At 40.4% G+C, this 15,991-nt stretch overlaps 2 protein-coding genes across 2 annotated transcripts in view; one reads left to right on the forward strand and one right to left on the reverse strand.

Annotated features, from left to right (window-relative positions):
* On the forward strand, window positions 1-2,956 carry smim13 (small integral membrane protein 13). Its single transcript, XM_053334295.1, has 2 exons — window positions 1-465; window positions 1,517-2,956. The coding sequence occupies exons 1-2, from the start codon at window positions 390-392 to the stop codon at window positions 1,705-1,707; spliced, it is 267 nt and encodes an 88-aa protein (XP_053190270.1). The 5' UTR covers window positions 1-389; the 3' UTR covers window positions 1,708-2,956.
* An 8,500-nt stretch (window positions 2,957-11,456) lies between these two features.
* Window positions 11,457-15,991, reverse strand: part of nedd9 (neural precursor cell expressed, developmentally down-regulated 9) — a 31,387-nt gene continuing 26,852 nt past the window's right edge. The window contains exons 4-7 of the mRNA XM_053334614.1: window positions 15,211-15,348; window positions 13,224-14,411; window positions 12,989-13,078; window positions 11,457-12,438 (exon numbers count right to left, since the gene is read on the reverse strand). Of these exons, the coding sequence (XP_053190589.1) occupies window positions 11,896-12,438; window positions 12,989-13,078; window positions 13,224-14,411; window positions 15,211-15,348 (1,959 nt within the window). The 3' untranslated portion in view covers window positions 11,457-11,895. The remainder of the gene's footprint in view (window positions 12,439-12,988; window positions 13,079-13,223; window positions 14,412-15,210; window positions 15,349-15,991) is intronic.

The raw sequence follows: 15,991 nt of genomic DNA on the forward strand, positions 1-15,991 counted from the left end.
TCATGACGCTGATATTGTTGTCTTAACCCAGTTACTGTGCTGTCTTGTCTCGTCTGTGAGAGCTAGCAGATACATGCAGCAGTTATGTAGCTCATATAAGAAGGACTTTACCCCCGAGGTGACCGGCTAACATTGGCTGATGTTACGGTCCTTTCTTCGGGCTCCTTTAGGACCGACTGTCAACCAGACAGCTAACCCAGCTAGCCACACACGCTAGCTAACAAGCTGCTGTGAGTTTGTTTTTCTGTCCCTCTAGTCTCGGAATAGCTTCTCAACCGAGCTACATATCTATCGCTCTCTCTCTCTCACTGTGTGGTGTTTAACAGACCTAAAATACACCCCTCTAATCACCCCCCGGGGCTACTGCTGCTGCTGTTTTTGCTGTCAAGATGTGGCAAAGTGTCGGACTCACACTGCTGGTCATTGTGGCCACACTAGTCTGTGCGCTGCTCTTCATGGTCTTCGGTGAGTTTTTACACACAATAACCTTCATAAGTGACTTATATAACGTGTTCCACTATTGTCTTCAGCTTTGGAGGTGCAGTAAAGCCCCGGGGGGCAGTTTTTATTATTATAATATTTACTGGCTAATAATAATAAGAGACTGCGACACAGTTAAATTGGCTTAATGACTCTGTATAAACGTGACATTAAAAGGAACAGGTTTTAAAGCTTCCTTAAATGATAGAGTCAGAGTTTGGAGAGTTGAATTAGCTGTTGAATGTCTTTGACCAACAAAGTTTCGATTTCAGTAAGTGAGTTTCTATTTTTATCATGTGCTTGAGGAGCAGTCAGTCATGTCAGCTTCTTCCCCCTCCTCTTCCCCTCTGCAGGCTGTAGCCGATGTGAGCTTTAACCCTTGCTCAATCCGACGTTTTTGTGTGTTAGTTAGACTTATATAAAAAGAATAATAATGATATAAGCAATGCAGCGAAAAAGAATGTGGAATGCAAACAGGATATGAACACAGTAAAGGTGTTAAGAGTGTAAGGAGTGCTGAGATGAATATTAAATGGGGGATAAAGTGACATTACAAGGGTTGGGCAATATAACAAACAGATTGACAAATATCTTTAACATATTTTTCTATGTTGTTTTAAATGAAACAAGAAAGATCCAGAATACCCTTTTTGGTTATGAAAATAGAAAGTAACACTAATAAAATGAATATTGCATAATATTACATCTCCATTTTTGTTCAAGTACACATTGAGCAAGGATGTCATATGAGGCTACTGTCTTTGTTTGGTTCAGAAAATACAGTCACAGTTGGGGAAAGGCAGCGATTAAATATCTTTTCATCAAGATGAAAAGAGTCTTTTGGGATTGTGAGAATAATTTATGAACATCATCAAGTGTTGTTAAACGACCTTCTGGGTTTTTAGAGATTTATTTGTATTTATTTTCCATACAAGCAGATGTTTACCTCTGTGACTTGAATGAAATGCTTCCTCTCTGTCTTCAGAGTGCTTTTTCAATGTCAATCAGGTGACAGTTTTACTTCTGTACTCCTCAGGTTGGTATGTAGTCTGGCAGCTCTTCTTGTCCAAGTTCAAGTTCCTGCGTGAGCTTGTTGGAGACGCCACCACGCCGCAAGCTGAAACTCAACCGTCCGAAACCAAGAGTGAGCGTGCAGCAAACGTGCCGACACGGAATCGACCCCGGACTGCACGCCAAAGAGTTGCCTTCCCAGAGAGCACTTCATAGATCATCCAGGCACTATTTCTCCCACTGACCCTGCGCTCTACACTACACAAGGAGCTCGTGGACACGCGGCAGTCACAGTCAGCCCCTCTCGTCACCAGGACACTTTAATCATAACCAGGCTGACCTCCTGGTTTCAAAGGGAAAAGCCATTTACAGTACTGTCCATTTCTGAATGCCACCTGTTCATATGTTTAATTATGTACAGTCGTATGTACGGAGCACTGAGTCATGGTCCTCCTGTTATCCTGCAATAGTGACGGCCAGCTTACACGAGCGGCCGAGCTGCTTCCTGCCACCTGAAGATGGAGATTGAAGATGCTCCATCACACACACAGAGAAACAGTATGTTAACTCTCTTATGTACATGTTCTCATCTGTATTTTTTAGTAAAATAGGCAGATAACTGTTAAAAAAGAGCTCGTCTACATCATTTCAACAAGAACAACTGAATATAAATGAAACTGAAAGTGATATTTAACTGACAACTTTATTTTCTTTGAAGCATAACAAAGTGCAATGAAAGGAATGTTAATGCTGTCATTTAGTTGTTTCTTGCACAGTATATGTATTATAGAAACTATCTCACCCAGTAGGTCACACCCAAAGCTCAGTAAAAGAAGGTGATGAATGACAGGACCTCATTCCAGCTGTGTAAATACGTGACGCTTTTCTTGCAGCTTCTCCTTCACCCTTTTTTTAATAGATTTATACTTGAAAGAGTCAGGAGAACGTTTCAAGGAAATGACTGTTAGCTCTCTGGTGTTCAGAAGCTGCTACACACATTGTTAGCTGAGCAACAAAACGAGGCTCCCTGCTGCAGAAAAAACCTGCCCGAGTGGTGTCCGGACCCTCTCCCGCTCCCTGTGCCTCTGTCTGTACGAGTGCCTGTCTAGATGGCATCCACTGTTTGTTACACGGCCTCCTTTTTATAAAGCCGACAGTAGTTTGAATTCCATTGCAAATCAAAGCTGACCAGAGCCTAGTCGATGTTAATGTAATACAGTCTCCCTCCAGGTTAAAGTTATGTAACTCTTGCACCTTTTTATCAGCAGTGATTTTTTTTCTTCAGTGGAGCTGTAGCTTCAAATAAATAATGCCATAAATATGTTGAGCCCTGTCCTGTTTGCCTCAAGTGGAAAAGTTGCTGTTATGGGGGGTGGGGAAGAAAGATATAATTGTAAATGTCTTTTTTTTTTTTAAATATTGGCTATAAATTCCCTGTATAATAAACACAGAAATGCTTCATAAATTGCCTTTTTCTACACATGCAAGGGGGGGGGGGAAACATTCCTTGGACATTTATTGTTATAATTTGATTTCAGGAAATCATCAGATGGCTGACTTATGTCTATAAATTCTTTGCAGCTGTTGCGTAACAGAAAAATAAACTGTCCTCAGGTCTTTTCTTCTTTAAAAAAAAACAAACATTTTTATTGGTTTAGTGTGTGTATGAGAACACCTACAAACATACTCGAATGCAGATGTAAAACATTGGATTAATCACATAACAGTGGAGCAATAAACCATTTCAGTACTAGATACGTTTCCTATCCTCCACAAATCAAGTCCACCACCTGGCTCGTCAGCTATCCAATAAATATCCAAACGAGACCATCTGAGTTCAGCTATAAAGGATGAAAAGGAGAACTCAAAAGATGAAGTACAACAAAAATGGTGTAGTGGCTATTGTATTGGTAGAAAAAGCATTACCCTAACCCTAACCTTAATCCTAAACTAGACAGATAGAGGGAAATAGTTAAATAAATCACAAAAATAAAGGTATCTTTGTGTTGTATGTGGGTTCTTATAGTAAAAAGGGGATCCAGATCTTTATAACTGTTGTCGCTCTGTTTATTTAATTTCAACAAATATAGTGTTTCTAATCCATTTTGTGAATCCATCGACCGATTAAAGAAGAATGTTTTAAAAATGTTTCCTCAGGTAAAGCACACCTAGATGAGTAGATGAGCACATTAGATGAGCTATGATGACACATGTTTACTGGGACTGAATCCCCTTGATCCTCCCACTAATGAGATGATTAGGTGTGATGTCCTCACACGCATCAATTATCCAGCTCACGGATGATGTGTAATGTGTCATCCATGTAGAACAAAGGAGCTAAAATCTTTAGACATGTTTCATCAACCAGATGTAGAACACAAACCTGGTGTTTTTTTTTAGTTGACTACAGTCCTCACTGGTGTTTTTTTGGTTTGAAAAGTTTGAACACATGGTGGCAGTATTGTGCTTGATGGAAAACAGCATCAAGACAAACTCAGCTACAAAGAAAATGCTTCACAGTGGAATACATGTGTGTGGTTATCACTTAACTGGTTTACTATCTAGATATAAAGTAATAAAATCAACTTTATCTGGTTCATTTTTTATTTGAAAACGTGTTACAAGAATGAAAATGAAAGAAGAGCTGCATGAATACAGGAGGAGGGAGTCTGTGTTAGTGTTTGACCTTTGATGATCTTCAGGTTTGTCGACAACAAAAAGGACATTCTTCTAATATATAAACATGATGCTTCAAATGGTTGCATAATGGTTTGGTTTTTGCAGTTTCCATCACAGAGGGGATCGTGAAGTTTCCCTTATACTCTGGAAAAAGATCTGCAGCTGGTTTGTATTGTTTGTAAGGAATTCTGTGACAAAAACAGATGCTAAAACAATAAAAAAAATACTAAAAATAAACGAGAATAAACACAGAAACACATGCCCTGGGTCCTCTGCTATCATGTCAGTATTCTTCAGACTCGGATTTCAAAATGCTGCCACTAACAACACAAGTCTCTATGCAGCCAATTGGTCCTCGAGGGTCCAGGGTGCAATGATTGTCATTGCAGAGTAACACTCTTTTAATGCAGATTCATTTACTGAGTTGGGAAGTTTGAGAAACATAAATGTTAAGCAAGTACATAAATACCCTACTGACGCTTTTAAAGTTCAAACATATTGAATTTCCCCACCGTGCATGGTTTTAGACCCTTTTCTGTGTCAGTCAGCGCTTTTTACACTCAAATTAGCATTTCACTCACAGCTGCAGCATAAAAGTATCCTGAATCTGCAGTAATAACTCCATATTTGCAGTTTGAGAGCCAAAGAGAGCACAATCACAGCTAATTAAATACACAGAAGAAATAGGTCTACAATATTTAAAGTATAGTAATTGATAAATTTCACTGTGGTATGACTCAAATGTTGAGAATCCACTCTTCCAAAATATCCTGCCTCTAATGGAAACAGATGCAGAAAATTAAGTAACCACCCTTACTGTAAATTGACTTTGAGGCTAACCTTCAGTTGTAGTTTTATTCATACTAATGATCCTTCAGATCTGGCAGCGTACATTTCTGCAGGCAGCTGGGGCCTTTTTCAGCAAACGAGGCCTTGCTGAGCTTAGAGAAGCTGTAATTTCATAGCCTGCAAATACTTTACAGGAAATGATTGTGGTAAGCCAAGGAAATGACATAGACTCTCCAGCGCTCTTCTAACTTTGTATATCTTCTACAAGAGCCAAGCATTGCTATTTGCTCCTGTTGTCGGCTGTAGGTATTGCAGATTACCTCTCTGATGACCTTTCAGTGTTTGTTCAACCAACAGACAGGTGAGTGGCTGACTTTTTGATTGCTGCTGCTCTTGTATATCACTTCAAATTTCCATCTCGGCAGTCCAACACCTGTTAGCTGTTTCTCGGCTGGACTAGACAGTGTCTCATCGGGGTGCGTGCAGGAGACAAATGCTCCAGGGGATTGGGTAAAATGCAGCTTCAGCTCCCAGTCTCTGCAGCACCTTGCGTGGTTGTGTAATTGTGGTAAACCAGAGACAACCATTTATGAGAGTGTTTGGCACGCTGCCCCTGGTGACAGACGTACACAGAAGCTACTGCTGCTGTTGAGTCCAGGACTGTGGGTTCTGGCCCGAGTATTAGAGCTGCCAGGACTAAAATAGCTCATTGATTCACCAGGCACTGTCAAGCTCAGTCTGAAGCATTAACATCAGCCAAGCTGTATCTTTCTCTTGTTTGGAACCACAAGATGTCCTAGGATCCCATTATTACTGATGTATTTAATTCATGACGGCTGAAAAAATCTAAATAGAGCTGATTTTGATTATTTATTGTCTTGAGATCCCATTATTACTGCCTCAAGAACACATAAAGATAGCTAAACAAAGAGATATATCAAATGAAATCTAGCTGGTGACATAGACTGTAAATAATAAAACAAATAAAGCTGATTTTGATTATTTATTGTCCTGAGATCCCATTATTACTGCTCCACAAACACAAAACGATAACTAATAGAAGAGATATATCAAATGAAAACTAACTATTGAGATAGCCGCAGCTAGCCTCGCTGCCTCTGTAAATCCATTTTAATGACATGACATCTTCATACTTCGGTTAGTTATTGCACATAACATGAGGCAGTAGCTAAATCCAATAATGATGGCAGAAAAACAAACAGCTAACTCCTGCTAAGCTTTTGACTCATGTGGAATTCATGCAATGTAGTGTGAGTAACTGGCTACCATTAAGTCACACATATAATTGCACTAAACTGTAAATTAATTAATTATTTAGATTTTTTATATAGATATTGACAACTGAGCATGCACAACTGAGATATATGCAATTCCTATGAGGACTATTACAGCCCTAAAAGACATAACAACAACTAAGCAAAGAACTGTACTAATTGATTTTCCCCTCACTGTTGTCTGTACATGAAATGATCTATTTTGATGATGTAACGTGTGCTGATTGAATCGGTTATTCCACATAACATGTCGCAGTTAATCGAATTATGATGGGAAAAAAACAAACAGCTGCTAAGCTTTTGGCTCTAGTGGAAATCATGCAATGTAGTGTGGTAAATTGACTACCATTAAGTCACACATTTAATTGTAATACATTGTAAACAAAAATATAGCTAAACAAAGAGGTATGTCAAATGTAAGCTAGCTGTTGAGATAACCGCAGCTAAAGCTAAAAGTGTACTAATTGATTTTTCCCTTGCTATTGTCAGTAATTTAAAAATCCGTTTTGATGACGCAGCATGTGCTAATTTATTTAGTTATTCAACATAACATGACGCAGTAAATCCAATCATGATGGAGAGAAAATAAATAAATAGCTCCTGCTAAGGTAACAGAATGGTAAAAGTCATCTCAGCTAATATGCTAATATGCTAATATTGACAGAAACCTAGCAAAACAGATATAGCCTACATTTAAGTATTAGTTTTGGACTGTAATAATCAAAATAAAGCCTATTTTCTTTTCTTTTGTCAACAAACTAGTTCAAGTAAGACAGAGCTAAAGGGACACGTGCATCTGCATTTCCCCCTGTGAAGTACTGTATATTGAAAAGCAGGGTGCACTACATCTTTTAGCAACAGCAGCGTGCCTGTAGAGATGAAAATAGGCCTCAGGGGATAATTTTAGTAATCCCCTGACGTTTTACTTAACGTCTAAGTCAAAGTTTTCACATTAAACGACTGTCAACATTTACTAGAATTGGCACAAAAGTTTGTACAGACATTTATGGTTCTTAGGAGATATTTCGACTTTTCCTCCAGTGCAACCAGCCAGTTGACAAATGTGTTTTTGAATAAAATGTTTTGTCAACTATTGGATAGACAGCTGTGAAATTTGGTAGCTTACACTCTGTCATGTTCCCCTGATGAATTGTAGCTGTGGTAATCCCTCAACTTTTCATCTACAAGCACCATCGTCAGCTCATAATTAACCAAGTAGCTGCAGCTTCAGCTATACTTTGTGTTTTGAGTTAATTAGCACATGACGGCATGTTTGCCAGCCAGCCCGAAAAACCAATTTTCTCTCAATTTTCCTATTTCTGTCATTACTGCTGTCTTCCTTTGTAGGGCCGATTAGCAGAGAATGAAACAGACTTTTAAGATGGATCTGACATCTCGTGATTTACCGTGTCTGTCTGCAACTTGGGTTAATGCAAACCCTTTTAAGAAGTAATTTCATTGCAAATTCCTTTCTTTCTCATCTCCCCAGAGAGCACAAAGTGGAATGCAGAGGATAATAAAAACAGTTAGATTGCTTTTAAGTGCCAGCCAGTGTTAGCCCGAAAGATTTTTAATGAGATTTTGTGATTGGGAGCTGAAGAAAGGGGAGAGATTGGGTCGTGGGAGGGGGGTTTAACAGTCTCACTTTGGTCATGAGTTTCTCCTCGTCACAAAGTCCCATCTATCTATAGAGCAGCTTCTCCACAGGGACAGACTACATTTCACTCAGATTATAATGAAAGAAAGAAAAACAGGGGCAGGTGAAGACGAGGAGAGAAGAATAAGTTTAGTTGTATCCTTGTGTCATGTAAGTCCACCGCACCCAAAACAAGTTCTCAAGAGGCTGCTGCAGAAGACGCCCCGTCACTCTATACATTTTATCAATTCACTACACTTGAACCAGAGAAAATGTGCTGTAGCTGATAGGGTCACTATGAAAAACCATGTTTCTCACGGTCCAGAAGACATGTGTAGCAGTGTCTCGTCCTCTGCTTGCCCCTCATTATTCTCCATGTGTCATATCTAATGTTCTACACGCAAAGTGAAGAAGTTTTTGGCAGAGGCATCTCATCCAGCGGCCCCCCGTTAGTGAGAAATCCTTTCAGTCCCATCTTTAACGGATTCCTTTTAAAGATTTGAAGGTACAAATAACTGATCAGATATGACTTGAAATCACAAAAAAATATCCCATAGGAGTCCACAAGGATTTGATTGAGTTTGACAAGACATTCGGTCACCATGGTTACATAGCCTAAATAAACCCGTAACTCTTTAATATATGTTTTAACCACTGAAACGATGCCATGGGGTTGGTATAATTGCTACTAAACATATTTATATTTTAAATATTTATATTTGAGCACATAATTTGATTCTTGAGCTTGTAAATAGTAGTTTGACACACAAAAAAAAAATCTTAAAGGTAGAATATGTAGAATGAGCAGAACAACGCCATCTAATGTCTCGAGACCAAAAAGTAATTCCAGTAGTCGGGTTGCCATGTCCGGTGCCGGATTTTATTTTAGCTCTAACTCTGTAAATATACCACTTTATCCACATGTCTAACCTTTTTAGGCGAGAAAGTAGCCCTTTAGATCCACAATGTGACGCTAATTTGTCCAAATAACATCTGCTTAAAGTTTTGTTCCTGCGAATTCGGAGCCACTCAAGTTAGCCGTAACGAGTAACGCACTTCCGGTCATTTTCACAAAATAAAACACCCGTTGCCTTTTATTATTAAGAAAACCATAACGATAGAGTTGGTGCTTTTATTTTGAAAACAGGAAGCGAACATACCCTCGCTGTAACTGACTTGAAACCACCGAGGTACATTACATTGTAACGCCAGTGGGAGTAGCAGCAATGTCTCTGCATGTACTGCCTAATCCTAAACACCGATTGGCTTGTGTGTGGTGTCGTCAGAAGCAGAAGAGGCTCACGGTCGTAAACATCTAGTCACGTGTAGTCTGAGATGGACGCGCAGGTCAGGAAATGACGTAAACCGACCGTATATGGTTTGTTATTTGTGTTATTACATTACGTGTTGGACTAAATACATGGACATATTGAGGAAAATATTCCGGTTTTATGAAAACGGATTTCATATTTCACAAGAATGGATACTTGGCGAGCTGTACAGAAAGTCCTGAGTCATAAGATGATCGTTGTGGATAAAGGGAAGACTTTGAAGGTATGTAGGCATTATAGCTTTTCTCACTTAGCTGAGTGGCTAGCCGAGCTAATCGGTAATACTATTACGGCTGTGAGCAACCATATAAGTCGTGAGTGGTCTTGAATGAATCAGAACAATCTAAGCTTTCCAACAATGTACGGCATGAGTATATATGTTTAAGGGTTGGTGTTTAAAACATTCAGAAGACCGTGTGGCTACCTCCTAACATCCGTCCCGTCCCGTGAACGGAACAGCGTGCGTTAAGAGGTTAATGATCAAATATCAAAATCCGAATAGCGTCAGAAAGTCAACCCACTCTCCACATTTCCATTGCTACCGTTTTGATACTTCATGGTACACAAACAAATAGCATCTCATATGAAAGCTAAGACCCTGGCGAGTTCAACAGTACCACTATTATTGCGCTAAAAACTCAGTGAACCAGCAGCATACAAAGGTAAACAACCACTTATTTACAGTGACTAACAGATATTCTGTCTTACCTTCGAAGTTTTGTGATGAAAAGTTGTACTTGAGAGCAAAAAACGCTGGTTTTAGTGAGTCCAACACGGCCGTGTTTGTTTACAACTCCATTTCACCCAGTGCCAGCCTACAGTAGCTGCACCGGAACAACAGACAACCCTGGCAACCCGCAATTCCGGCCGCTAAATGGCTGGTACAATGTACACAGAACGTGTCAGAACGTCATTGTCGAACCGTCAAAAAAAATTGAAAATATTAATTCAGACTAAATATTTTTTGGCTGTATTATTTTAAAAAAATATATAGCTTTTAATAAATATTCTACATATTCAACCTTTAACTCAAGGTCCTCCTTTTTAGTTTTTTTTTCTTCCTTGAAGCTCGAGATGACAACTGAGCAAACGCCATCCACTTAAGGAGGACTGTGAAATGTGTTTAACGGCTCCAGAAAAAAAAAAAAATCCATTTGGACATTAAGAGTTTGATGAAAGAAATCTCAACTAGCGTTTATGTTCCTTGAGCGTCACATGACCACTGTGCAAACTCCATTGGGTGATGAAAACAGTGAGATGTGGTTGAAAGCTCTGGGGAAAAAAAGATTTATGTTGATTGTTAAAGTTTATTCTCGATCCTTGGAAATAGTAGTTTGATGAAAGGTTTACCTCAAGGTCTACTTTCTAGCTTCTTTTAGTGTAGCTTGTAGTGACAACTGAGGAAACTCCACATCCACTGAAGAAGGGTTGTGAGATGTGGTTGAAAGCATTGGAAACATAGAATGACAAAACTTGTATTTGAGTGTTAGGGCTCATTCCTTTTTGAAAAATTATAGTTTGAATCCACTTAATAAAGCTTTCAACTACATCTCACAGTCTTCATCAGTTTTAATGTGGAGTCCCATAATAGTCTTAACATCGTCTTAAACATGTCACCTTGATATGAATAAATGGCTGATAAGAGATGTTACATTTTTGCATGAAAATGACAAAATAATGTCTATTAAATGTTTTGTAGCAACTTTATTGTCCCCTCATTTTAAGAGTGACTTGTTTTGTCTGTGTAGAATTTATAGTTACTCTATTGTATAGTTACTTTGGTAGTAATTGTAATTTTATACTTCATTTTGTGTATAGTAGACTTTGTTGTATTTTTGGGCTCCTTATCTATACTGTATTCTTGAACTTCTGCTCCTGTGACATTTTAAGTTCAGATATCATATCATCATTTCTAAAAACTTAAAATAAACTCATCAGTTTAGTTCAACACCAAATATAATGAAGCATTCACTAGTCCCAATCAATTTTTCCTGTTACTCTCGACAGGTGGCGTAAATAATCTAGATTAACAAAGAGAGGTTGTGGTTGAATGTTTCAAATGTTGTTTAGTGAAAGTTCGATATCTAAAACCTGCAGCAAATGAAACCGATCTGCATGACCAGACCAGAGAGCAGAAGTAACATTCTGCTCTCTTTGTGCTCCACTGGAAACCATTTGTTTTCTATGACAAATCTGTTATGTCAGAGAAATTAAAAAGACACAGTCACATGATTAAGAACAACCCTTTACTTTGTCTGTGGAGAAACCACACACAAACACACATCGACATCAACACGATTTACAAGATTTACTGTCACACACCCAGCAGTAAAACACATCGACGACAATCTACAGGTGAAATTTAAACAACAGGACATCTCATAAGGTGCTTCGTAATATGCGACAGGAATGTTATGAAAAATGTCCACATGATCCTACAGACACCAATACTGCATCTACATATATATTCATACCATAATATAAAACAATCTACACAAAAATAGAGCAAATATTTACAGAACAGACAGTATTTACAACATTCAAAACAGGCTTAAAGATGGAGAGCAATATATATATATGTATATATATATAAACTGTAAATATATATATTTATACTAGATTAATGTACACATGGTGTCTGTGGTGAAATGTACATGAGCGAAACAGCTGGAAATCACAAATTAGACATTTGGAGCAACTGTTCTTTGAACTGCTGTGAGTGGTGTGAGAGATCAGTGACTCTGTCCACCATCTCTTGGATGGCAGCTGTGTTTGGGTAGTTCAGGGCGGCCATCTTGGTTGCAGCCACCACCGTCTTTAACAAGTCACACAGCACGTTACTAGAGTTCATGACCCTGTTGGCCACCTCGGGAGCCGTGGCTTGCCTGGACAGAGTGTCTCCGATGAAGACCAGTTTGTGGGCGCTGAGGATGACGAACTTGCTGTGCGCCACAAAGATGCGGGGAGGCTGCCCAGCGCTGACACAGCTGAAGAAGGCGTCCACGGCACTGAGGAGTGTGACGAAGTGCTGCTCACACTGCTCGGAGTAGAAGCCGAGCAGCTGGCGGTCCCGCGTGCACACATGAGTGGAGGGTGACAGGGAGGAGTCTGATGGGGAGGCCGAGGTTCTACCTGAGTGTTGGTGTGACGTCCATTGTGAGATGTCGTTCTCCACTGGTTTGATCACCTCCTGCTCCAGCTTCTTGAACTGATTGATCTGTGAAGGGTAACAGGGTTTAGATTATTTTATGACTTTGCTTGTTAGCATGTGTGTTATCTTGACATGATCTAAAAAAAAATGGAACTAGGATTAAAAAAAGAAATCTATTTTAAACAAACAGGAACAAAAAACAGGAACAGGATTTGGGTATTTGGGTTTTTTCTCCGTTAATATTAGCCCTCCTATTTAGCATTTATAAACATACATTTACTTACCATCTGACAAATGGTTTATAACACAATACAATGTAGTTGTAAGCAGATATAAGTGTTTATTAAAGTATTTTTCATCAACTATAACTGTGAGGACCCACAACTGGTATATTAACAGATAATTAATGAAATATTTCTTCTTAACTATTTATTAAATGTTCATATAACTCTGTTTATGAATGCTCAATAGGGGGACTTAAAGTATTTGCTGTGTGTAGGAGTGTTTGCTCCCATGAGACCCAAAATGTCAGCAGCTGTGGGTACTAATCATGAATATTTGTGTCTGATACTGTCTTCATCAGTGCATGACAGTAGAAAGGAAGAGAAAACCTCACCTGTTCCTGTCCCAGCTGGACTTGACTCTGCTTGATGATGTTTTCTTTGTCCAACAGTTCCTTCTGCTGACGTTCAAAGTCGTCTTTGCCCTGTCAAAGAAGATAAGGACGTGAGAAAAGGCATTCAAATATGCGTTGAAACACCCTATGAGAATTAGATATACTCTTTATTGTATAAAATGAGTGCAAATAAAGAAAATAAAGCAAAGTTAAAATCCTGAAAAAATATTCTTACCTGCAGATGTACATAATCGTAGTCCTCCATCCAGCTTTTTACACACTTCTCACTGTTGTTCATGTTGTCTTTGTCTTGGCTGGAGGGCACAGGGAAAGGTTTAGTTGGGCCCCCGTAGTTGTCATTGTCTGAGGAGGGGGAGGTGAGTCGGTGGATCATGTTCTCATCAGGTGTGCTCCCAATAGAGAAAGACCCGTCCATGTGCGTCCGCCTGAACAGCAGCTCAGCACAGCTACCTATCGTGGAGGCCAGCTGCTTGGCGTCATCCGGCACAGTCCTGGAAACCATCACAAAGCGATCCAGGTCGTCGGTCTTGTTGTGATGCTTACTGCTGGTGGAGGAGACCAGCATGTTCGGAGCCCAGTTGCAGTTCTCCAGGACTTGGTAGATCTGCACAAGAATCTGCTGTGAGTCCTCTAGGCGCCCCAGCTGCCTTCTCAGCTTGTTGTGTAGGCTGGAGTCTGATAGAGCTGTAGCGTTTGCTGCAGCCCCTCTACCAAACACAATGAAGTCCCCCAGGGTCGCCCGGACCCTGTCTAGCACTGTGCGCACGTCGTTAGCGTGGCGCTCCATGAAGGGAAAAGTCCTCCAGTGAGGGGATGCCACCATGGAGTGTAAAGCTCCAACTGAGGCCTCCATAGCCTGCTGCAGGCGGTGCAACCTCTGCACAGCAGCATCCAAGTCCAGAGTCAGGCGGCCCTCAGAGCTGGAGCCCGTGGAAGACGAGGAGGTGGACATGCTGCTGCGTGTGCTGCCGGTGCTGGAGAACGACAGACGGTTCACGCCATCCGTCACGTCTCCGACTGCGCGAGCATCCTGAGCCGGGATGTCGTACACGCCTTTGCTTCCGTCTCTGTCAGCATGCGAGGGTTTGTGCTGGGAGGGTTGCATGCCCCGGGGGATGTCGTATACGTCACTGTGACTCTGAGACCCTGCCCCTGAGGGAAGGGTGGGTGGAGGTACGTCGTAAATGCCTTCATTGCCATTGGCATTCGGGTGTTGGTGATGGGCAGCAGGCTCCACGGTGGGGGGGAAATCATAATGGGACTGGGGGCTCGGTGTGGACTTGGTGAGGGCAGGTGGCGGTATGTCGTAGATACCCTCCTGTTTGTGCTTGAGAGGCTGCGGGAAATCATAGTTTCCCTCCTGGAGGGCAGGGTTGGTCCTACAGGGAGGCACCGAGTAGACCTGTGGGAGAGGACGATCATTAGTTTTACAAGCAGCTAAAATTCACAGCAGCAATGTCAGCTGGTTTTCAGTGGACTGAGTTGGTACAGCATTGAGGAAGTGAAAGACCTTCTGGCTCGTGTAGATACTATATTTGAAACCTCAAACTTTCTGCCTTTGATTCCTTCCTCTAATGCAATGTCAGAGTGCAGCTAAGCTTTAACCTCCCACTAACTGTGTGTTCTGACGTACATGGCACACAGCATGTTGGGAGAGCAGTGGGGTGAATAAAATGGTGGCCTGTAAGTGATTTCCATCAGCCTTGAATTGCACTCTTTACAGCTAGACAGGCCTGCCCAAACTGTAATTAGGAACGACGCAAATAACAGGTCCCAGCATATTTCAGGTTATTACAAACAAACTGATGGCTCTCTGCCTGGTTGGGTCTGGAAGTCTGGTGAAATCTTAGAGGGTCTGGAAAGCAAAGAATTATGTCCTTGACTTTTTTTCCCCTGCTGGAGAGTTCAGACACAGAACCATACTCATGGAGTTTTGGTTAAACACTCCTGGCAGGCAAAGCTTTCATTTCGTGCGGCCACAAGAATGTCATAAATATGACATTTGACGTATTATTCATTTATTACAGACAATTAAGAGAAATACTAGGAACTGTATCAATAAACATAAAATAACATTTTCCGGACACAAGCAGCTACCACTTCCTTAATTCAACTTTATTTGACTGAAATAAATGGTATGTTTGACTGATGTGCCTTTTCATTGTGGTGGGGATCCACTAACTGTTGAAATGTTCTCTTACCCCTTGTGAGGAGGGAGGTATGTCGTAAATGCCTTGTGTCCTGGGGTCCATTTGAGACGGGGGCACATCATAGACTCCCTGGTTTCGGGCACTGCCATGTTGTCCCGAGTACATCTGACCAGGTGGGATATCATACACCTGAAACATGAAATGGACACAAGATAAACACCAAATAATAAGCAGCCCCTGTACATTTTTTGTTGTAAAAGTTATGAAAACAAAGAAGCAAGTAGTATATTATTAAAGACGTACATTCTTACAGTAGCTTTTAACTGTTTAAAGGCTCTACTAGTTTTACTGTAGAAGAGGATACTGTGTATAATGCAACTAACATCAAGACCGCACTGCACATTTTACTGGCTTAAGACAAGATGACAAGACAAAACGAGAACTGTGATAGATCCTTTCTGAGAAAATAAGGTCACACTGCAAAGAAACAGGATATGTGGTAGATAAACGTAGGAAACACTCGGTTACTGTTTGCCTGAAACACTTCTCGCTCTGTTGATTACTGGCATTTTTTGTCTGTTTGACTAATTGACAGCTACAAACAAAAAGGTGCATACGGGACATTTTCATAGTTTTATCTTACCAAAACTAAACAAAAATTATATTATCAATATTTTATAGTGTATACATAGCCTATCCAGCTGTATTTCCTTAACTACAGATCATCTATAAACCAGTTTCTCTTACAATTCAAGCCAGCAATTGGCTTCCTTTCATTACAGTGAATACATATACTTTTTCAAATTAATGCATTTCCATTTTGCAGCACATT

Source organism: Scomber japonicus, chromosome 15 (genome assembly GCF_027409825.1).
Source record: "Scomber japonicus isolate fScoJap1 chromosome 15, fScoJap1.pri, whole genome shotgun sequence".
Classification (NCBI taxonomy): Eukaryota; Metazoa; Chordata; class Actinopteri; order Scombriformes; family Scombridae; genus Scomber; species Scomber japonicus.